At 41.6% G+C, this 24,188-nt stretch overlaps 2 protein-coding genes across 2 annotated transcripts in view; both read left to right on the forward strand.

Moving 5' to 3' along the window:
• LOC145414533 (snake venom 5'-nucleotidase-like) overlaps positions 1–15,516 on the forward strand; it is a 44,854-nt gene extending 29,338 nt beyond the window's left edge. Inside the window, exons 6-12 of the mRNA XM_080284052.1 lie at positions 3,239–3,402; positions 4,118–4,217; positions 4,799–4,960; positions 5,857–6,060; positions 6,586–6,825; positions 14,331–14,677; positions 15,424–15,516. Coding sequence (XP_080140178.1) covers positions 3,239–3,402; positions 4,118–4,217; positions 4,799–4,960; positions 5,857–6,060; positions 6,586–6,825; positions 14,331–14,677; positions 15,424–15,516 — 1,310 coding nt within the window. The remainder of the gene's footprint in view (positions 1–3,238; positions 3,403–4,117; positions 4,218–4,798; positions 4,961–5,856; positions 6,061–6,585; positions 6,826–14,330; positions 14,678–15,423) is intronic.
• Positions 15,517–21,232: 5,716 nt separating this feature from the next.
• The window catches only part of LOC145414701 (galactosylgalactosylxylosylprotein 3-beta-glucuronosyltransferase P-like), a 28,850-nt gene continuing 25,894 nt past the window's right edge, over positions 21,233–24,188 (forward strand). Inside the window, exon 1 of the mRNA XM_080284224.1 lies at positions 21,233–21,301. The gene's annotated coding sequence lies outside the window, so the exon portion shown is untranslated. The remainder of the gene's footprint in view (positions 21,302–24,188) is intronic.

Consider the following 24,188-nt stretch of genomic DNA (forward strand, 5'->3'; position numbering starts at 1 on the left):
GTTGTGGAAAATACTGAACAAAATGACAAATGGAAGAAAACTGAAACTGTAACTAAAACGGCTGCAGCTAGAAAGAGATGGCACTCCTATGCTAAGATCATCTGTAAGCAGCCAGAACAAACATGTATCTAGATTTAATGGAAAACTGTGGAAAAAGCAATCTTACACAAGATATTTTTACTAACACCCCTTAGCTCAGGTCAGGTGTAGCGCAGGAAATACCAAGACTGATAACGGTACAATACACACGCAACTGAAACAGAAGGTATCATTATCATCATCATCACCATCACCAGACGTCCCACCTTAGGCTATGGAGATTTCCTCTTTCCAGCCCCTCTACCCTCACACACACACACACACACACACACACACACACACACACCTCTGAGCAGCCATCGTGCAGTACTTTCATAACATTTCCATCCATAACTCATCATCCAATATTTTTCTATCCCATCAGGAGCGTAGGGGCCCGGGGTTAGGCTAATCAGTCCCAACTTTTCACACTCCAATAAATAATGTGATAAACAGTGTCTCCCAGGATATTTTTTTACACGGTATACTAAAAACTGAAAAAGGAAACATACCAGCATTAATCGACAGGCTGTATTCATTAACGCCTTCAGTACTGTAATTAAGTCTTATATTTTTTGTGCTTACAAACGATTACATTCAGAGTAATGGAGATTTTACGAAACAGAGAGGTTTGATGGAGACTTCATTCGGCTTTCACTACCAGAGGTCCTGCCTAACCTAACCCAAATATAATGGTGGTAGCTCGATCAAAATAGATAAAACAATGCGTAGCTGGACTGACGAGATTAACCCCTGGATGACGAGAAGATTTCCTGTGATGAGTAAAATTGTTTGGCGCTTTCCAGATCCAAATATATTAATCGTCAGCAGTCTTTTGAGGACAGTGGAAGATATTTAAAACACCTGTATGCAATCGACAATCGGACGCCAAAATCTATTACCGAGACGCTCCCTGTCAAAGGTTAATTGAGAAGTTCCAATCAATATGGCAGGAGGTTTCCAACTAAAACAGTATGGCAGTAGCAGCAAATAAAATGCTGCCATCTAAAGCATTAGTACACTCAACATTCAACCGTTACCGATTACTGATGAAGAATTTGATGATGATAATGATGATGATGACGGAATTCACGAGGTTAGGGGAAAGGGCGACTAAGCTAGATAGGGCTAGTTTTCAGGACTTCTGTGACAAAAGTTCAAAATTGCTGATAATGGCACAGATTACAGCAATGTAGAGATATGGTACGGATGACCAGGTGTGTGTGTGTCTGTGTGTGTGTGTGTGTGTGTGTGTGTGTGTGTGTGTGTGTGTGTGTGTGTGTGTGTGTGTGTGTGTGTGTGTGTGTGTGTGTGTGTGTGTGTGTGTGTGTGTGTGTGTGTGTGTGTGTGTGTGTGTGTGTGTGTGTGTGTGAGAGAGAGAGAGAGAGAGAGAGAGAGAGAGACCACGCACGCTCACTGAAAGCTGCTGAACGTCACGTAGGGGTAAGCAAGAAAATCACCAACCCGTCTAACTCGTAAACTGGCTTGAGTAGTTTATAGTGGCGATGAAAAGGTGGGAATATTGCTTCGCTTTTGGCAAACATGCAAATATGGCTTTAGCATTTTCAAACCCACGATTTTATTTATTCATTTATTATTTTTACATTTTTCTCTTGCTGCCTCGGTCTTTTCTGGAGAGATTTAGGCAGCTGGAGAGGTTAGATGCAGCCTTCATTAACCTCTTCGCTGCGAGAGGTCTTTCCCAAACTGCATGAAATCGTCTGCTCGGTAACCAGAATTGAGAGAAAGAGAGAGAGAGAGAGAGAGAGAGAGAGAGAGAGAGAGAGAGAGAGAGAGAGAGAGAATGTGTGGGTAGCATAATACTCAGTACACGTCGCATTATCAGCACTGACCATGAAGGGTGATGAATGTCCCTCATCATTTATTTACTGGTCAATTTATCTATTCCTCCTCTTCTGTCCTCCTCCTACCTTCATTCTTCTTTCTTGACTGCTCATTCCTCCCCCTCCTCCTTCCTCCTTCCTCCTCCTCCTCCTCCTGCTGCTCCTCCTCCTCGGGCAGATAGAGTTAACTTCTTCAGTTTCATGGCGTATTTTCTTGTTAACTTCTTTTCTGCAGACGATTTCCTTCAACATAGGAAGGATCTCTAGCAGCAAAGAGTTAATTAAAGCTAGATCTTAATCCCTCCTGTTATAGACGTCACTCCTGAGTTTAAGAAAATCGTCTGAAGGTGGTAATACTACTACTACCATTACTACTACTGCCACTACTACTACTGCTGATAATAATAATAATAATAATAATAATAATAATAATAATAATAATAATAATAATAATAATAATAATAATAACAATAAATCAGACTGAAGGGATTAATGGCCAAGGAAGAATAGAAATGGCAGGGAGCCTACTACGACCAGGAACAGGGCATTCACACACACAGGCACCACAACAGTATACTGCTGTTGCTTATCACAGAATTCTTTCCCTCCCTCCTCCTCCTTCCCTCCCTCCCAGCCTCCCTCCTTCCCTCTCTCTCACTACAGCTGGAACGTATCATAGAATTTTCTCCCACCATCCAATTCCTCTCTCTCTCTCTCTCTCTCTCTCTCTCTCTCTCTCTCTCTCTCTCTCTCGCCATAATCTCTCTCTCTCTCTCTCTCTCTCTCTCTCTCTCGTCATAATCTCTCTCTCGTCATAATTCTCCAAACCCGGGTGACTATTATCACACAGCTGGACAAACACACACACACACACACACACACACACACACACACACACACACACACACACACACACACACACACACTATTATTATTATTATTCCGCTCATGCACACAGAGAAACGTGCCCCATGCCCCGTTGTCGTCTGTAGCCAGCAAAGAATTAAAACTAATAGGTCATCCCAATACAAGGCTTCATTGATACGATCGTTATATAAGGTCGATTATACAATGGGTCTGGCTTGTAAACTGATCCTAGTTGAAAGCTGCATTCATTTACATGTACTCACCAGCTATCACAAAACACACACACAGTAGCCTCACCCTCTCTCTCTCTCTCTCTCTCTCTCTCTCTCTCTCTCTCTCTCTCTGCTCTCTATCTTTATGCACACTTTTGTAACTGGGATATTATTGTGTACTTAAATATTTGGACCGCATTCCGTATCATCTATATAACCTCATCTTCTCTCCTACAGACGAGACCATTCTCCAAGAGCTCGTGTCATGGAGAAAAGAGATCGAGATGCAAGTGCGAGACGAGATTGGGAGGACTTACGTGTTTTTGGAGGGAAATCGTTTAGTATGTCGGGCAAAAGAGTGCAACCTTGGGAACCTCGAAGCTGATGCTATTGTGCATGTGGTTAGTGGACTGGCTTATTTTCTTACTTTCTTCATCAGTTTCTCATTTCTCTCTCTCTCCCTCCCTCTCTCTCTCTCTCTCTCTCTCTCTCTCTCTCTCTCTCTCAACAAACATTCTGTGACAATCAACAAATTCATCTTACCATTACTTTCAGTGCTTATTAAACAGAGCTTTTGCTACCATTTTTGTCCAATGACTTATTTTCACACTTTATTCAATCTCTCATCAGACCTCTAATAATATTCTCGTCGGTTAAAGGAAATCCCCAGCACCTCTTCCTAAGCGATTTATTTCGCTTATTACACCTTCTGCGCCACTTTCTTTATTTATTTTCTTTTAGCGACGAAAGGTCCTCATAGTCGCATTATTATTCAGATTAATGCCTTCCACTTTTATGCTTTCTCTTTGTTTCTAGATCCTGCCTCATGCTGTCTCTTAAGTGGGAACTGAGATGGTGATGATAATAATGATGATGATGATGATGATGATGATGATGATGATGATGATGATCTAGATATTACTTGATAGTTTTTCAGCTTCAGTGTTTTCCATTTCGTTATTTCTGAAACCTACCTGACCCCATCTCCTACGTGAAAGTGATGCGTAAAATGCAGAAAAAATCGCCAAGGAAATGGTGTTACAAATCTCCAGAGCTACTATGCATACAGTCCTGTGCATAAAAATTCTTACATTAATTCCAAACGCATTATTTCAGAACGCTAAATATCCGGATGACCTAAACTGGGCACACACAAGCCTGGCTATTCTCAACGGTGGTGGTATTAGAGCATCTATTGACGAGCGGGCTACTAACGGTAAGTGTATTTGTAGTAGTAGTAATAGTGGCGGTAATGGTAGTAATAATAGTAGTAGTGGTAGTTGCAGCTCCAGGTTCATCTGAAACTTAAACCCAGTGGACTGCAGACTGAAGCTGCTCTCCTCCTGCAGTAAACCATCCTCTTTTCGGTGGTCAGGGAGAGAAATGAGGGACGTTTGTATAACCGGGCATTGCAGCTGCTCTGTTTTATCCATGCCACCACATGAAGGCGCCCCTCACTAGCACCTTAGAAACTAATACAGATACCGACTATTTTACCTTCACTAACTAACCCCTTCAGTTCACGGACCTCTTTTATTTATTTATTTATTTTATCTAGCGGTTACGTCTCGTTTGGTGTGACGGCCTTGCATAGGTGCGATCCCCATGTTATTATTTACTTATTTATCAATTTTTAATGTCCCTACGGGAATCAGGTTAGTTATCTGTTCTTCAATGACTCAATCTTTGGTAGCCTAACCAAGGGTCGCTGCACCTCGGAAGGATTATACTCGTATGGGATGAACTCTCTCTCTCTCTCTCTCTCTCTCTCTCTCACCATCTCCCCTACCCCCACAGGCTCAATCACAATGGAAGACCTACTCGCCGTTGCCCCATTTCAAAACACCATTGACATCGTTGAGCTGAGGGGCAGCCATGTTAAGGAAATCTTCGAGCATTCAGTTTATAATTACAAAACGGACAATTTGGACCTGCCTGGAGGATTTCTGCAAGTTTCTGGTAAAAATTAACGTTTTTTTCTAACTCTTTTAAGGTGATTGTTTCCACAGCTAATGTCTATAGTATTTTATGTATTTATTTTTATTTTACCAAACGGAACTGGGCCATTGCCGCCATTTTCACAACTACTTCGACATATGGCTGCATGACATTCGATGAGTCTTACTTATGAGGTAGGACTGAGACTCCTTGGTTACTGATCATATCGACTCCAATCTGACTACACTTGGCCATCTACTGAGCTGAAAGGTTTAGTAAAATTCGCCAGGGTAAAGTAAATGCGCCATGGTAACACTTGCAAGTAGACGCGGGAGCTTCAGGGTTCTTCGATTAATGACTTGCTTCGTAGTATGGTGTGCTGTGTGGCGTGGTGTTATGTGGCTTCGCAAAAATTCGGTAAAGTTTACGGGAAGAAACGACTGTGTCCAAAAAACACCAGTGAAAGACAGACGGACAGGGTCGCTCGCAGAAATAGCCTACACCCGCATAAACGAACTAGCAGTAATTTTTTAGGATATATATATATCTTTTTAATTAAAGTTTCCGGTAAAATATAATACTTTCTTTTGTTGTCTATGTTTTCTATTGTTTTCTTCAAGTATCTGAAATTACTGTACAGCTGTCTTAAAGCTCCCGATTAAAAATCACATCTTCTATGCTCAAGCCGTCAGAGAGAGCGTTCTTCATGGGTTTCTCAGGCAAAGAGTACCTTGTAACGTTGGTAAAGAATGAAAAAAACAAAAAAACAAAGATAAAAGAGGAAAAGAGATAAACTTTGTACATTCGAGCAGGGTAATTTTCGTACTAGTAAAGAAAGCAGAGTAGAAGCTACACAATTACCTCATTAACCCACGTAATGATGATGATGATGATGATGATAACTGCTAATTTTTCAGGGTTCACAGTGGTATATGACATCAATCTGCCTCCTGGTTCGCGGGTGGTACGTCTACAGGCTCGGTGTCAAAAGTGCAGAGTTCCCCAAATGGAGGAAGTTAGGGAGGAGGAAATATATAAAATCGCAATGCCTTCGTTCTTGGCGTCTGGAGGTGATGGTTACTCAGTCATTAAGAACAACAAAATCAACCATCACTTGACGGGTAAGATTCCCCCCCCCATTTCTTTTTTTTACTTGTTTTCATTTCTAATCTCTGGTCAAGCTATTCGGCCATTAAGAATAACAGTCAACCATTATTTAACGGGTAAAGTCCATTCTAACATACATAAAGCTCAATACGAAAAGAAGTTTCCAATGTGCAGGCAGTGTAAGTATTACTGGTACCAATTTATTTACCTTGGGTCGAGATGAAGGTATCAAGTTATATTCAATTTGTTATTTTATCTAATCCACAGGCCTTCTGGATATGGAGGCGTACCTAGAATACACCAAATTAATGTCACTAACCTGCCAAGGGACGGAGAATCACATCTCATACACTGACTGAATCTTTACTCGAGTGGGACTATCTTCTGTCCCTCTGTCTAATTTCAACACTGTTCTTTACATCACAGAATTTTTAGATGCCCTCACATACGTGGAATGCAAGAAACAAATTTCCCTAGTTTACTTGTGGATGGAGACTCGAATCTTGTCTCAATAACCTAATGCTTTTCTTTCTTGACAGGTTTATTGGATACAGACGCATACGTGGAATATATCAAGCAAGTGTCTCCCATCTACCAAGGGACTGAGAATCGCATCCTCTTCATCGACACCAAAAACCTTTGCTCGGGTGAGGCCATCATTCCATCCTCCGCCACTGCATATTCCATCGTCTCCCACTCCACCTCCTCCGAGAGCAAAGAGAGCTCTGGGGAGGAGGAGGAGGAGGAGGAGGATAGGGATAGTGATGTAGACGGTGGTGGTAATGGTGGAGGGAGGACGTGTGGATTAACCTCATCGTTCCGGGTGGTGATGGTTGTGATGGTGGTGGTGGTTTGGCAGTGCTTATTGTCCTCGTCTTAGCCTATTGTCCTTGTCCAGAGTCCATGTTCTCATTGACTTAGAGGACTTTCTAGCACCTCTTATCGATTTATTTTGCATATTATTGCTTATTACACCCCCGTACGGGTTGTGTATATCTCAACTTAAAATAACAACATAGATTGCATGAATAATGTACAAGAATAAATTAACGTATCGAGGACAGATATAGGCTGGTAAGAGGTTTGGGGGAGCCACTTTAACCTACTAGTACGAGCTCAATATATGAATTATCGTGGGCTCAGATTTCATGACACTCCATCCTCACCAGCACATTTCACACAACAATCTCCCAAATGCCGCGGTGGCCGAGTAGAATGCGATGCTGTGCACAAAACTGCCGGCCCGATAGCACCGGAGTCGGCATCCTGGTGCGGGCAGCTGGTGCCACTCGACTCAGATGTCCATCCAATATTTCAGGATTGGTATACAAAAGGAGTACCTAGGATAACACTAAGAGGAAGTAACTCTGATAACCTGGACGATGCAATGGCCTTGTATACTAAGACAGTGGCTGAATAACCCAGCACAGGCTCAAAGGCCAACGTATCAGAGATGAACATCGCAGCTAAAAACCTCAAGGCGTCTGCCCCCTTTAGTATTGCTCTTGTCTCGGATTAAAGGAGTAATTATTCTCTAGTATGTATTTACACGGGCACACACCATACAGTATATAAATGAATAGATGAATGAACGAATGAATAATTTAATAAATGAATAATTAAATAAATGAATAAATAAATATAATAAAAAGATACGGGTATTAATATACGACAATAATATGATGTAACATGCAAAATAGGTCACCAAACAAAGAGGTGTTGGGGAGATTCCTTAAGCCCATGCAAACAAGGTCGTATTGCTACATGTTGTGACCGTCCATAATGTTGTTGTGATTAGTTATTATTATTATTATTATTATTATTATTATTACTAGCGTTTTTGTTACTTGTTCACACATTTCTAGTTTTTAAGTACCGAAAATATTTTTACACTCAGGACATTGCATATCCTTACCTTTTCTTACCTAATTTTGAGCTGATAACTTGTAAAAGAAAAAGTTGTTGAATGTTAAAGAAAAAAAAAAGCATCATGCACAGTTTACATTTCTGAAAGGAGACTTCAATGCAAAAATAGGTAAGAAAAACATAGGACTATAATTACAGACCTACTCACACAAACCGGTATGCATAGCCTAGTCCACATAATGCAGTCGACTACATTTTGTCAGTCGGAAATGAAATAGCAGTGTGAATGGACAGCTGTTAAAATGCCCTGGGAAATATATTAAGAAATTAAGTAAAAGACGCCTGGCTGTCTAGTGAAAGAGAATTATGAATATTCCTCGGGCGCAGTTGGGGACAGTAATATCGCCCCACTTTTTAGTCGAGGAAATTTGTAACTCTTATATAATATTTTGAAAAGTTGCCGGTGGTTTGGCTCCAAAGAATGCATCACTGGGTTTGGAAAGAGATTGCTCACTGTGTTCTTTATTGTAAGGAAGTGGACTGATATTGGTGTGTGTGTGTGTGTGTGTGTGTGTGTGTGTGTGTGTGTGTGTGTGTGTGTGTGTGTGTGTGTGTGTGTGTGTGTGTGTGTGTGTGTGTGTGTGTGTGTGTGTGTGTGTGTGTGTGTGTGTGTGTGTGTGTGTGTGTGTGTGTGTGTGTGTGTGTGTGTGTGTGTTTTCTATACTGTCCAGTTAATCTGCTCAATGTCATTTCAGTCTAACAAACTATCAATTGGGTTAACAAATGTAGCATTTGTATTTGTTAACAAATGGGAGAGAAGTATGAGTATCAGCAGGGAGGCACTTTTGCTACACATCAGCCTCACCCACATCACATATAGACGGGTTGTTCTGGTACATGTCCAACAATGTAATCAAGGCACACAATGTGACCATGGGTATATATATAATGTACAGTCTAAGCCAGCGGTTCTTAGCCTACTCTGAGTCATATATTCCTTTAGTAAACAGGTGAGAGCAGCCAATATCCTCAGAAAAATGCTCAATGTACATTACTATCATGGACCGTGATTTACAAGCAATTTTTAGATCATTTTGCTGTCCTAATTATGTGTGTTCGCAGAAAGAACAAAGGCAGCGAAAAATATTTCCACGTTTTCTTCTTATGTAAAAACAAGTCTAAATTACAAATGGGAATTGTTCCTGCTTCCTTGTGTACCGTATCTCTTTACAGTCCCCTCCAGTAAGAAGCAACACATATATAGGATGAAAAAAAAAAAGCACTTGAAAGCCACGGATTACGAAATTCAGGTGTTTGCCATTATCACCTCACATGCAGACGGTTGGTACAGGTGCAATAAACAAAGGTTCATAGTGGAAATGTGGGCAGCTGATATACAGTCAGTGGTAACACTTCCTGAAAATTGCCAAAACGTAGTCTGATCTTAAGCATTATCACCAAGTGGGTTAGAATATTGCTTCATTGGTTCTCTTACAACGTATCCAAACTGTGCCAAAACTTGAACATATAACTACTTCAATAATATTCAAGTAGGGTTGAGTCTCGCTTCTGTGACTGTACATTTCTGTTTATGTCTACACACACTGTATTTATGTGGTAACTAAAAGGTGACCACATTTACATACCGGTATCACTTAACTTTGAGTCTGATCCCGTTCGTTGTTATGGACTGACTTTGGTATCTTATTCACGCTAAACTGATACCATCTTATTCGGCTGAGGGAATTTCTAGCAGTCTTTAAGGCCACTCAGTGTTGTGTTCAACACCCATGCTAACTTTGGTTTGTTTTCTTTGTTTTCACACGACGGAACTGGGACATCTCCCACAATTTGAATACTAAGTTGTGGTTGCATGAAATTCCATAAGCTTTCGTTCAAGTGGCAGGGATAATTCTCCTAATGTTATCAGTCAAATCAACCCTCCTGTCTGACTACACCTGGCCATCAACTGAGCGGACAGGGGTTAGGAAGCTTTATCAGGTAACGATAAACGCGAAATAAAAGAATTTCCCTCAGCAGAGCAAAATCGTCTTGTGACAGCCTCAGTAAAGTAATTTAACGAAAAAAAAAAAATGAAAGGATTCATTTTGGGGAGAGAATTTCCAGGGCTAGATTGATGAGTGGGTGCATGTGTGTGTTATTTATTTATTCACTTACTGACACTCATGGTTCACCTTACTTATATTAGTGAGAATTTGGATTAATATTAAGATGATGATCATGATCATGATGATGATGATGAGTGTGATGATAGTTTTGTTTTGTGTATTTCCTCTTTTTGCATGTGTGATCATAGTTTTGTTCTATGTATTCCTTTTTGGATGGTGATGATGATGATGACTGTGATGATAGCATAGTTCTGTGTATCCCTCTTTTTGAATGATGCTGATGATGGTGATGACGACACTTATGTCTTTCAAAGCACTAAACTGTGATCAGCTACACGTATTTATAGACATACACGCATAGTTCCTAAGTGGGCATTTATATGTATTTATTTTTTAACACAAATAAAATATACAAGTGACAAGCGATACACCTTATCAGAGTATTGTATTTCGTTCCACTAGACTTGTTACACATTATTTACATGATATATGTTATTATACTCTTTTTACTTTAACCTGGCCTAAAACTGCCATCTCTCCGTCTTGAATGCTGAGTTGTGACAAGAGATTAACACTAGAATATGATGCTAGTCAAGAAGAAGTGCCTCGGAAAGGACAAAGACCTGTAGTATTGTCTTTTCCTGCCTCTGAGTTACGTGAAATAAGCAGCTAAAGGACGAAAACGAAGGCCAGGTCAGTGTAAAACGAGTATAGTTGGTGCTATTAGCCACCTCAGAGTCAGGATTTCCGTTAACGTACACCTCTCATGATCAGGAAAAATCTAGTACTCTGTTACACCAGACTCCAGACGATTTTATTCAACTGAGAGTGAGTTAAAGTGGCATACCATTAACCTTCTCATGGCCAAGACAACGTTAGCATTCAATTCCAGCTGACACTAGACGGTTTTACTCAGACTACAGTGAGCCATACCGGCTTGAATGTTCATACTGCCACCAATGACCCTTTCATGGTCAGGACAAGTTCAGTATTCAGTGCCAGCTGACGCAAGACGTTATTATTCAGCTGAGAATAAGTCATACGAGTCTCAGTGCTAGTCAGCCCGAGGACGCCATTAAATTTTATTCTTATCATGATCAGACAATTTTCTCTATCTATCTATCTATTGCCAGACGCCTCAATCCCGTTTGGGGTGGCCACAAACAAATCGCCTCCAAGTCGCCCTGTCCCCCGCCATTTCACTGCCCTGCTCCCAACTCACACCCCCCTCTCTCATATACCTCTCCACCCCATCCCTCCATCTCATCCTCGGCCTCCCCCTCCCTCTTCCCCCCTCCACCTCACTCACATACACTCTCTTCGTCAGTCTTTCACCCTCCATCCTCTCCACATGGCCTAACCACCTCAGTGTGTTCCTCATAACGCTTCCTATCACATCCACATCCACACCACAACGCTCCTTTATATCCTCATTCGTCAGCCTGTCTCTCCAAGTGACTCCACAGGCTCCTCTTAAATAACTCATTTCCACTGCTCTCACTCTTGACTTGTGTCCTTCCAACAATGTCCAAGCTTCACTTCCGTACGTTAGAGTTGGTATCACAATACTGTCATGTAGTAACTTTTTCACTTCCATGCTCACTTCCCTGTTTCTTATCACTGCTTTCAAAGAACCAGCAACCTTTCTTCCCTGCTGTACCCTTTCAAGCACTTCACCCTCCAAACCTCCATCCTTACTCATCACACTACCCAAGTACTTAAACGTACTCACATTTTCCAGACTATTTTACTTTGCTTAAAAGACTCATTCCAGCTGAGGAAGTGACATGCAACCTTCATTAACCCCTGCACTGAGAACGGTCCGTCCTAAGGGAAACAAAACCTCTAGAGGAAACAAGGGCGAACTAATACAGGACGTCCTGCTATTAAAGGGCTAAAGGAGAAGGAAGGTATGGTGTACGGGACAAATAAGACAGAGTCATTGTTGCGATTGTGGCCCCAGGCTCATCTGGACGTGGACCCGGCGGACTGCAGGCTGAAGCAGCCCTTGACTACAATCCACCATCTTCCTTCCTGTAGAAAGATAGGTAGATGAGGGACGTTTGAATCACCGGGCAGTGGAGTCGCTGGTTATACTGGTGCCACTACGTGAAGGTGTCCCACTCCAGCACTCAAGAGGCCATGAAGTGAATGAAGGGGAAGGTCTAGTATGCTTAAGGCCAGGGGATGGTGGTGGTCGAGTGGGTTGAATCGCAGTCAGCTGTTAGTAAAGACAAGGGTTCAATCCCAGACTGTGGCAGGGAACAGACTGATGATTTGAATTCCTTTAAAACCGACTTAACTGATCTTCTGCAACACCCACCGACATGTCATAAATAAATAAATAAATCCCCTCCAATACCATCACACCAGTCCTGAATGAGACAGCACTAGCATGTATTCAGTATGGACGGTGAGTATTAGTGTCCAAGTGGTAACGTGTGTGTGTGTGTGTGTGTGTGTGTGTGTGTGTGTGTGTGTGTTCTATAGGAGGACTGTGGTGCCTTAGGGGACAGACTATCAGTTCTCTACCCAGATTCGGACACAAAAGAAAAAAAATATATAAGCACCTATGGAAAGAGCAAAAGAGTAGCTTTGTTAGGAAGAGATGAATGATCGAATGGAATGAACTCATCAAGCAAAATGTATAAAGAGAATAGAGTCGGTTTACTTTCACCTGGCGGTACTGGGCCACTCCTACAACTTGATTACCAAGCCATAGCTGCATAAAATTCAACTAGCTGACTGTATGAGGTAGAAATAAGAGATACAAAAGCAATAATGAGTACGGGAAAGGTGGGAAATGTAGGGGGATGAATGCATACCTGATGGATGAACGAGTATATAGTGTATAGGCTGATAAAGACGGATAGATAAACTGTCTGACGGAGTAATGAATGGATAGATACAATGTTATATACAGTATTTATAGAGAGAGAGAGAGAGAGAGAGAATAATATATAATACTAAACTGACTTGTAAAATACCGGTACTAAATAATCAAGAAAGTCAAAAAGACTTCCAGCTCAGTCATCCATATGCCGACTCAAGAACGTGACCATCTGCACACCTGGCACAGATATTCAACATCATAGCATCTACCACAGGCCGAATCTACGTAACCTTCATTACACTAGCACACAAAAGTTCGCCTACAATTTCCATCCTAATTCATGTCCCTCTACTGGCTATTATTTATAAAATGAGAGTGGCTGGGTATGTTTCTCTGTCTAATAATTCACCACTTCTGCCTGTCTCTTTCCTCTGCTGGCTAATATTCTTAAGCTGATAAAGGCTAAGTACGTTCCTCTGGCCGAATATGATTCCCTCTAATATCATGCGTCAGGAAGAGAAGTGATAGGCATGCCCTTGTGTGAAAAAGATGCAATGAAATAATGGGCGAACTTTTGTCTCTGGATATATCACACAGCTCCACCACCACATCTGTGTCACATGACTAATCAAGAACTTCACCATCAGCTGTTGTGGCGGTGGTATTGATTCCAGGCTCACTTGAACATGAACTCTGTGGACTGCAGGATGAAGTTTCCTTTCTCCTGCAGCCCGTCATCCTCCTTTCGGGGTGTAGGGGAGTCGAAGGACATTTGTATTATCAGTTAACAGAGCCGCCTGGTTATATCAATGCCACCAAAGGAAGGCGGCCATCTTCAGTACCCTACAGTGATATCCAAAACCATCTACTGTGCCACACGACGACTTAAGAACACGACCATCTGAACGCAATGTAGGCTACAGTTGGGGGACAGTAATATCGCTCCACTTTTTAGTCGAACAATTTAGAAACTCCTACATAACACTCCCAAAAGTTTGTTGGACTCCAAAAACTGTATCACTGGGTTTCGAAAATCACAGTTCACTGTCTTGTTTATCGTAAGGAAGTGGATCGATACAGTACTGATGTTCTCAGCTGCGCCAGCTGAACTCAGAATTCCTTTAGGTACCTTTGACTCCCTTTTCAGGTTATCTTTAGTTCACAGAATAGATACCATAATAATGGCCTTCATTACTGCACAAGAAACATCCTGTAAAATAGTCTTTAATGAAAAAAAAAAAAAAAAAGCAAGGCCACAAAAGTTGTTGTTCCCAGGAAAAATCAAACAAGACTAAACCAAAATTGAGATTTCTTCGAGATAACTGGATACATTGTGCTTAAATGACTGGAGGTCATAGGCAGAAGGATATACTGTACAGATTAAAGGGAACATTTCCGAAGTTGACCAATTACATCTACATACTGAACAAAGTCTTCCATATTCTCTCCCAAACAGAACCGAGTGGAAAGCGAGGCAAGGATATCAGTAATTCTCTGGTAGAGCCACAAGACATCAGCAAGGCCGGTGAAGTTACCCTGGATGAAGTCCTCAGGGAGGAGACATCATCGGAGGAATACCTAGACGGCTCCTTTAACCCACATGACATAATGAAGGAAATTATGGCTCGGCACGACAGATATTACAAAAAATATTATAATGAAGATTCAAGTGAAGAGCTTAAGGAATTAGAATTAGTGTTAGCTGTTGATCATAGTGTACTGGTATTAGAACCAGTGTTTGACGGAAAGCATAAAGGATCAAAGTCAGGGCTAGTGAGAGAGGACGAGGGTTTTGAACCTGTGGTACTGTCCTTTGATGAGGGTGGACTTTCAAGTAGCAGTAGTATGTCGTCAGAAGAGGGATTTCGTAGAGTAATTTTAGCCCCTGTACAACTGCATGCATAAGTTTGGGAGGGTTGAGTCATCAAGACTTTAGATTGAGTTCCGGTTAATATCCATAGAGGAATATCCATAGAGGAGGGTAGTAGTAATAGTAACAGTAGTAGTGGTAACCCCAGTCTCATTTGAACGTGAACCCGTGGACTGCCGACCGAAGATGCCCTTCTGCCGCAACCCACCATCCTCCTCTTGGTGGACAGAGAGGAGACCAAGGGACATTTGTATACCTGGGCAGCTCCACCCGGTCATATCGGTGCCACTACGTGAAGGCGTCCTTCTCCACCACAGAATAGGGTGTGGGTGAGGGATCCAGTACTAAATCGTCAGAGGAGTTTCTTTTTTATCTTTATTTATTTATTTTTTTAATCCAATGTATAGTTGTGTGCATAAGGTAAGGGAATTTCATAGTAAAGGTTTGGGGGTGAATCATTATGACCAAAGATTGAGTCCCTTATCCCTTATAATCAAAATTTAGGTCATTATAATCGGACGCTGGGGAAGGGTGTCTTCACGTGGTGGCACTGATATAACTGAGCGTCTCCTCTACCCACTCATGCAGATGTCCCCCTACTCCCTCCCTGTCCCAAGAAAGGATGACGGTGGACGGCAGAGAGGCAACTTAGCCTACAGTCCACCGGGTTTATATTCAGATGAGCTTGAGAACACAACAACAACAACAACAACAACAACAACAACAACACCTTAGGTACGACAGGTCTCCCAAGCACTCACATCATTACTAAATATTATATGTGCCTGGGGTGGGAAAGGAGGTCTGGATGATGATCATGATGTACACTTCAAATATAATGATGGCCACACCACCAAAACAGCCTATAATCCTGTCCCTTCGTGTATCTATAAAAGGTTCCATTGCTTTATTCTTGCTCCCACCAGACGATTCTATTCAACTTAAGAAAGTCTTTCCCCTTCTAAGAAATTTATTTTTTATTTCAGGTTTTTATACTCTTCTGTGTTATTTAAATAATTGTGATATCTCCATACTCTACATAGATAACATACAAGGGGATAATAACCAGCCATAAGCGGGAATAACTCGCTTAGGAAACGGTGACAGGCAGCCATATCAAGCGACGAGAATACGACCCCCTATATAGTCTTATACAGTTTTCCTTTCCTGAACACTTCCTCACGACTGTCAACATATTCTATGAAAAAAATATCTACTGTCTCAGCTCAGCATTCAAGATGGAGATGGCAATTTTGGGCCAAGTTAAACGGTAAAAACGGTATAGTAAATCTGTCTCGTAGGAGTAAGAATTAAAGAAGCAGGTAATCGGACTGAAGGTATTAATACTCTCTTGCCTTATTAAAAGCAGTTCCACATTCAGGATCTCTCTCTCTCCTTTTTTTTTTTTTCTCCTTAATCTGGGTGTGGTGGGGAGGTGAAGAGAAACTTACTGGGTTTGAAGATTTTGTATAGGAATAAATAAATATTTCTAGCAACCGGGGCTCAGTGGGAGCGCTCCGCTCTAACCAAAGGGCCGGAGGTTCCAGTCCATCCAAGGGTCACTGGTAGACATGAAGAAGGGCATCCGGTCATAAAGAGCTACATGCTCCAAATAAACGTCCTCTACCTAGAGGCACGCCTTAACCCTTATCGAAAAAAGGGGACACGGTGTAAAATTCATATATATATATATATATATATATATATATATATATATATATACAGTGTATATATATATATATATATATATATATATACAGTTTATATATATATATATATATATATATATATATATAGCATATCAGTAGGGAGATTTATGATGATAATGATAATGGCGATTATGATCTTAAATATTACGCAGCTCTTTTATAATAGTGCATGAAGGGGTTAATGAAGGCTATGTCTAACTCTTCCGCTTCGAAAAGTCTACCTTAACTTGAGTAAAAGCGTCTCTGGATAGCATGAGTACAGTATAGTGGAAAGTTGTCACCGTACTGAATAAGCTGATTCTCTTATTATTGAGAGAGAGAGAAGGGGGGGAGGGAGGGGGGGAGGGAGGATTGGGGGGGGAAAGGTAGAAGGGAAAGTGATGGAAGGAAGGGGCGGTGAGTAGGCAGACATCCCCCACCACCTCCACACACACACACACAGTTTCGTAACGAGTGAAAGTAATCTTATTCCCATAGGCTAAGGAGACTTCGTGGCACCTCTTCCGTGGCGATTTACCTTGCATATTACACCTTAGTACCCTGCTTCATCCTATATATACTTATCTTCGCTCATACAGATATTGATTTCATATAGGCCTATAACAATTTTAATGGCGATATATATATGCTTACTGCTACATCAGTAACATACTGGTCTGGGGCTAGACTGCTCTGTACAGGTATTTAAGGTAAGGATGACCAACCTCTTTCCCCTGATTAGAGTTACGTGAGCAATAAAACACAATCATTCCTTGCATCTAAGGCTTCATATTCAGTTGAAGTGCCTTACCTCACTACACCACCAAACACTTATTTGTTGGCTACCGTATATGGTCATTACCGAAAGCAATAAACGGTTTCTTGGGTTACAGGAAATCATTTGGCATATCAGCCAGATTAGAGTCACCCGGCAATTGCACTACACCGAACTAGTGGATATGGGACGCCCCAACTACCACCCATGGCTACCATTTACATGGGCATATTAACGTGGTGTTGTGTGGTGTGGGTTTTATACTGTGTGGTATTGTATAGCGTGTTACTGTGTGGTGTGGTGTGGTGTGGTGGACTGGTGGTGAAGTAATGTGTGTTACGGAATGATGTAAGGCAGCGTGAGATGCGATTTGGCCAGACATATGAACTGTACTGTACGTTGTGCTGTGAAAGAGGTAGAAATGTGGTGTGATATAACACGCCCGTTCGTCAGCCGAGTTACCTGCCTCACTCCATGAAACCGTCAAAAGGGTAAAGGAAATAAGCGTAGTGAGCAAAGGAATGTGTGGAATGGGCTGAAAATTTGGCGGGTGGTAGGTTTTGGTGTATCCAAGGTCTATAGAGAAAGGTTTATAGAGAAAAGACCTTGGGTCTATTTATCTATTTATAGCCAGACGTCTTAATCCCGTCAGGTGTGGTCACAAACAAATCACCTCTCGCGCTGCCCCTTCCCATTTCCCTGCCCTCCCCCCAGCTTACAGCCCCTCATTCGTATACCTCTTTACTCATTCCTCCAGTTCATCCTCGGTCTCTCCCTCTCTCCCCCTTCCACCTAACTCACATACACTCTCCTATGATACACTCTCATAGTTAGTCTCTCACTCTCCATCATCTCCACATGGCCAAACCACCTCAGTGTATTTCTCCTAACGCTTTCCATCACATCCACATCCTCATCCACACCACAACGCTGCTTCACTTCAACATTTGTCAGTCCGTCTCTCCATATAACTCCTCATGATTCTCTCAGATAACTCATTTCCCCTGCTCCCAGCTTGACTTGTCCTTCCAACAAGGTCCAAGGTCCGCTTCCATACGTTAAAGTTGGTATCAAACTACTATCATGCAACGACTTGTTTACTCGTACTTTCATGCTCACTTCCCTCTTTCTTACCACTGCTTTCAATGAACCAACAACCTTTCTTCCCTGTTGTACACTTTCAAGACCTTCTTCCTCTAAACTTGGTCAAGAAAGTATATTTTGTGGTAATAGTGGTTTGTGTTCAGCGAAGGATTATTAAAATTAGCCGCCTCAAATGAAATGGGCGTGGGGGACATGGAAATGGGTAGGAGGAGCTGGAAATGTGGTAAGGGGAGGGGAGGGTCCATAACAGTATACCCTGTGGACAATAAGTGTTGTAGGACTGATACTTTGAGCAGAGAGAGGGTTAGTTTCTGATATTCCTCTAACAACATGAACAGGAAAAGAAAAACCTAGGACAAATTAAACTCGCGTTCTTCTCATTTACGAGGCAGGTAAAAACAGGACAGTGCGGTAGGGACGTAGAGTGAGGTGAGTCAGAAGATGAGGCACAGAACAAGGTATGCAGACGTCCTTGAACCCGCCTCAGGCCCTAACCTCTAAAGAACTCGTCTCCAATTCCTTTTATGATCTTTTTTTGATGTTCGTTTTGTCTTCTTGATTATGCAGCTTGACAATTTGAGAATAACGAAACAACAGGAAAGTTAATGATAATGGAGAGAGAGAGAGAGAGAGAGAGAGAGAGAGAGAGAGAGATTATGTATTCGTATACAAGCAGGAAGAAGTAAAAAGACAACAGAGAAAAAAGGACTAATAATACAGATGGAAGAAGAAAACATTCAACTGTAGAAAGAAGTATGAAAAAAAGGAAAAGAAAAAAAGAAAGGTGAAAAGAAAAGTCCTGAGGCTATTATAGGTATACAGGAAGTTCCAACACAGACTGAGCTGAGCCTGGCCAAGCAAGTTAGGTGCGGAAATGCTACAGTTTATATTTTTAGTCTCCTATGACGAATTGTATCGGTTTATTTTTGTTACTCTCACACGATTTAGTTCAGTTTAGGAAAACCAAATAACCTGGTAGTGAAGGAAGTCAGTGAATGGTATTTAGACCCCCTTCATGTCGAAAAGTCTCACCTAAGCTATATATATTTAATCGTCTGAGAGTAGTAATAATAAAATAAAAGCTACCGCACATCATTGGACTGAAGGGATTCACTCTTTCAGGCTTCTGTGATATACGTTTTATTTCGTTTTTGTTTTTCCAGACGATTTTTTTTTTCAGCTTATGTGACTTGGAAAGGAGAGATGGCAGTAATTAACAGCTTCATTAGTACGGATTAAAATGCAACGTTAGTCAAGAAAGTTAGTGTAAGAAATACTATAGTTAACTCTGCCAGGCTCATAACTCGTATAAGTGATTCTGTCCAATTTACAGATGGCTTTTCAAAAGGTAAGGTGAGCTAAGGTCCTCATTCACCCCTTCCCTGCTACACATCATTTGCAAGACAGAGGTTACCCTTCTCCTGCGCTCCATCACCCTCTTTTCGGGGGATGGGAATGGAGTTGAGGGACGTTTGCATAAAAAGACAGCGAAGGTGTGTGGTTACATAAGTGCCACCGCGTGAAGGCGTCCCTCTGCAGCACTAACAGTAAAGGAGAAGCACAAAGTTATGCGACGGAAAATTACTTAACTTCTTGACCATAAAAGGGACTATGGGACCAGCCTCAACACTCAGGCTCCTATGACACACTCTCATCAGAATAAAGCCGTCTGACTTTTGCTGAAACACAGAATACTAGAGTTTTCTCGATCATGAAAGTGTCAGTGGTACAAATCTTAACACTCAGGCTCCTATGATTCACTCTTAGTTAAATAAATTTTCCTGGTGTTTATCAGAACAGAATATCAAAGCTCCGACCGAGAGCATTTTAAGGAAAGACAAGCTATATACATGAACACCAAAATTCTCTAACTCGGTAATCACAAAGTGCAAATTACAACAGTTTTGTTATAATAAGAAGTAAAGACAGAACCCCTAAACCCAAGGCCGTAATCATGATATCGTGGCCGTAATAATGTCGTATAGTTGCTTTGGACATTTCGTGACACCTGTTCCTTGGCGAGTTAATGCTGCACATAGCACTTCAATACCCTTATACAGTATACTGATAGAAACTAGGTCGATATTAAAACGGTAAATAATAGCATTAGAGAGAATGCTAAGGTGTTAATGCAGCCGCCTCTGCCACCTACAATACGGTCTCTCTCTCTCTCTCTCTCTCTCTCTCTCTCTCTCTCTCTCTCTCTCTCTCTCTCTCTCTCTCTCTCTCTCTCTGACCGTTTTCAGAAAATATTGTGAAGCGCATGTGACAACTCTCAAGTTGAAGTCGTCCAGTAAGTTCCTCAAAACGTTAATACAGGTGGCAAAAGAGGCTTCGTAGCACCTATTGTTATGCGATTTATTTTGCATATTACACCTAAACACTGTCTTAATACCGACAAAGAAACAGATGCTCAAGTCCCCATTTAAAGCAGAGACTTTATGAAATCTCCCAGGCCATTTAGATGAGACCTTAGTCCAACATTGCCTTGCTTTGCATATTACGGTTATAACTATTTTACTCGTGAGAATTTAGGGTCTGAAGGCGTTCATGCTCGCCACACCGTACGACATTCTCTACGTGGGTTGACCACTGGCAGCTCAGCACATCCCGGCTTCTTAGTGTTGCCAATTCCCCGTTTTCTCTGATACATCTTGCGCAGTCACTCCATTTGACGAAAATTTTTACATTTACCGGCAGGAAATCTAGCAGTATCTTAGTAATTTCTACGAAGTTGTAGCAATATTCCAGAGATCTATGTAATTTCTCTTGCGATTTTATGGAGATTTTTGTATTCAGCAACATTCAAGCGGATTCTGAGAGTAAGTTGAGCACGATCTGGCATCCCATCTCCTCTGTGACTCTGACACTGTCAGTGTCTGTCCTTCCTCAGTGAAAGTGAAGCAGTGACGGAGTGGGGATGTTCTATCTTCACCCATCATTTTATCTATCGTAACCTGCTTGTTTCATTCGCCAAGACGATTTTCAAGGTAAGGATGGTATGGGAAAGTGTTCTGGGGGTAATAGTGACTTCACAGCTGGGAATTTCAACGTCTAGGATATATTTCAAGGACACTGGTGGCCAGTTGGTGGGTTTGGTAGGCGTACTGCTGTAACGTTTGTCTTGGGAACGTAACTTCCTATGGGATCCCTGCTTATTTGTAGTCCTACCTCCGCTACTGAACTTTTAAAAGCTAGTCATTGTCAGGAACAACCAGTTAATTTATGTATATACTCTTCATAGCCTCTAAACATAGGGTCTTCATTATCACACCTTTACTTTCCTTAGCGATTTACTTTGCACATTAGGCTATGTCCTAGTTTCTGTAGGCTGTGACTGCAAACTGTTCATATGAAAATAGCCAGAGAATGTTACTGAGTAATAAGTAAAATATATTGCAAAGGAAAAGGCACGACGAAGCCTTTACCACTGAAAGGAAGGTCCTATATTGTCCTATCTTCAAAGTGATAAATTTTGAGCTTTTTAGAATTTAGTTATCATTAATGACAATATCATTTAACTTAAGGGAATAAAATTGCCTTCCTATCCTATGTACGCTTTATTGCATTATAACCTTTAAAGCTACCGGTATGTCCGTCTGCGTTCTACTCTATTTTTGACATTTTCTTATTAGCTATTAAAAATCTGATAGTTACCAACTTGGCATATATATTAATTTTATCTGTAAATTGACATTCCGATGCCGTTTACTTTTTTTTTTTTTTTAATTATGATACCCTTTGAATAGCATGAAAATGATGGGAATTTTCACAAGCTTTACAGTCTTGGAGATGTGAATGCGCAGGTGGTATGAAGGTATGGGGAACTGATAACCCCTCAGGTCGTTTTCCAGGTGGCACTGACCAGGACTCCTGTTCATTAGCGATTTAAGCCACATCTTATTCACTACATCTTCTCAATATCGAACAAGTTTGCATCCGTAACATACATGAGGATTCCCGATACTGAGGTGTGAAGTGCTGAGGAAATCGCTGAGGAGGAGATACTACGAAATCTACAAAGCTATTTAGAATACTACTCGATGCGTGGACGGTAGGCTATACAGGTTAAGTAAATGGATTAAACTTTCGACGTTCAAGCTGACATTAACTTGTTACCGAAGCATCTAAACTGATATGTATTCTTGATTGTATTCTGCAATTGCTGCTTACTGTATTTCACGAATTTTGCTCTATTTGACCTGCTTGGAAGTTATATTTCATACGTGTATCGAGGAGCCTGTCAAGTAGTTAGGTTTTTGAAGGCTTGCATGATTGGCCTTCGTGAAGAGTCAGTTGATGTAGACCTATAGGTGACTCCTGGGATTTCATGGCACTTCTTTTTTAGATGATTGTTCTGCATATTACTCGCATCCTCTTTTCTTTTTCCATTTTTTTTTGCTGTTGGAAACCTTATTATTAAATCGACAGAAGTAACAATGTTAGTCTGTCTATCTATTCAGTAACCCATTTGTCTGTCTATTGCCAGACGCCTTAATCCTGAAAGGGGTGGCCACAAACAAATCGCCTTCCTCTCGCTCTGTCCTCTGACATTTGGCTACTCTCCCTTCAGCTCACATCCCCTCTTATCATTTATCTCCCCCTCCATCCTTTCCTCTCATCCTCGGTCTCCTCTTCTGCCTCTCCCAGTCCACCTCACTCACATACATTCTTCTGACTTCGTTAAAGTACAATCTGCAAAATATATCGCTAAGAAAGAGGTAACACGAAGCTTCTTGTATCACCTACCTTTATCATCCTGTAACAATCCTTAGCTACTATCTCTCCTCTTCCAACTATCCTACCATATACACCAAGAGTACCATATGTCTACCATTCCCCCTTCACACCTACCATACACCCTACCCTATAGTATTTCCTACCGTCATACCAAACCCCTTACTCTTTACCACGCTTACGAACACAGCTATTATATACCTTCCTTATCCTCTTCCCTACCATACACTCCCTCCTCCCCAACCATACACACGCCACCACACTATCACAGTATCATATCCGTTTCACCTCTACCCAACTATACATCCCCTCATGCCAGTCTCTCCCTCTACCCTATCATATACCCCCTCCTCCCTTACCATACACATTCCACACTACTATCTTCAGCCTTCTCCACTTCGTACATACATCACAACACAAACATACACCCCACCAGTCTTACCATACATACCAAGACCACCACACTACCATCGCCACCCTTTATAAGTACACCTCCACCCGACCATCCTTCTCCCCACTGTCCTCCCATACCACACATTGCAATCCTTATCCTATGAATTCTCTCTCCCTACCAAACACTCACCTCCTCCCTTACCACACAATGAAATATTTACCTACATTCTCCTCTTCCTACCATACACCACTTCTCATCCATACTACCATATGACAGTATTCACCTACCTTCTTCTCTACCTACCATGTACCACTACCACCCCTCCCTACCACCCTATTGCACAATTTACATGCATTCTCCCCTCCCTACCATACACCCTTCTCCTCCCTACCACCCTACCATATATCCTTCCCCTCCCCTCCCAACCTACCCTACCAAGTAATCCCCATACCCTTCCCCCCTATCTCCATAAACACTGACTGCGCAACCACCATTACCTTGCAAAGGAGTATACAGAATAACAACATTAAACAAAACGATGATGCACTTTTACACTGTGACCTTAGCGTCTTTAGCCTGAAGACACCTTTCTAGATTGGTTAAAATGTATTTATCCAGAACTAAATCATCTCGAGAGAGAGAGAGAGAGAGAGAGAGAGAGAGAGAGAGAGGTTTAAGTACTGGCTGGAGACTGTCATGGGAGACTTAGGGAAGTCCCACGAGTATGTTTCCGATCCCAGGAAGGG

Source organism: Coenobita brevimanus, chromosome 100 (assembly GCF_032717465.1).
Source record: "Coenobita brevimanus isolate Jiangsu-jjx chromosome 100, ASM3271746v2, whole genome shotgun sequence".
NCBI lineage: Eukaryota > Metazoa > Arthropoda > Malacostraca > Decapoda > Coenobitidae > Coenobita > Coenobita brevimanus.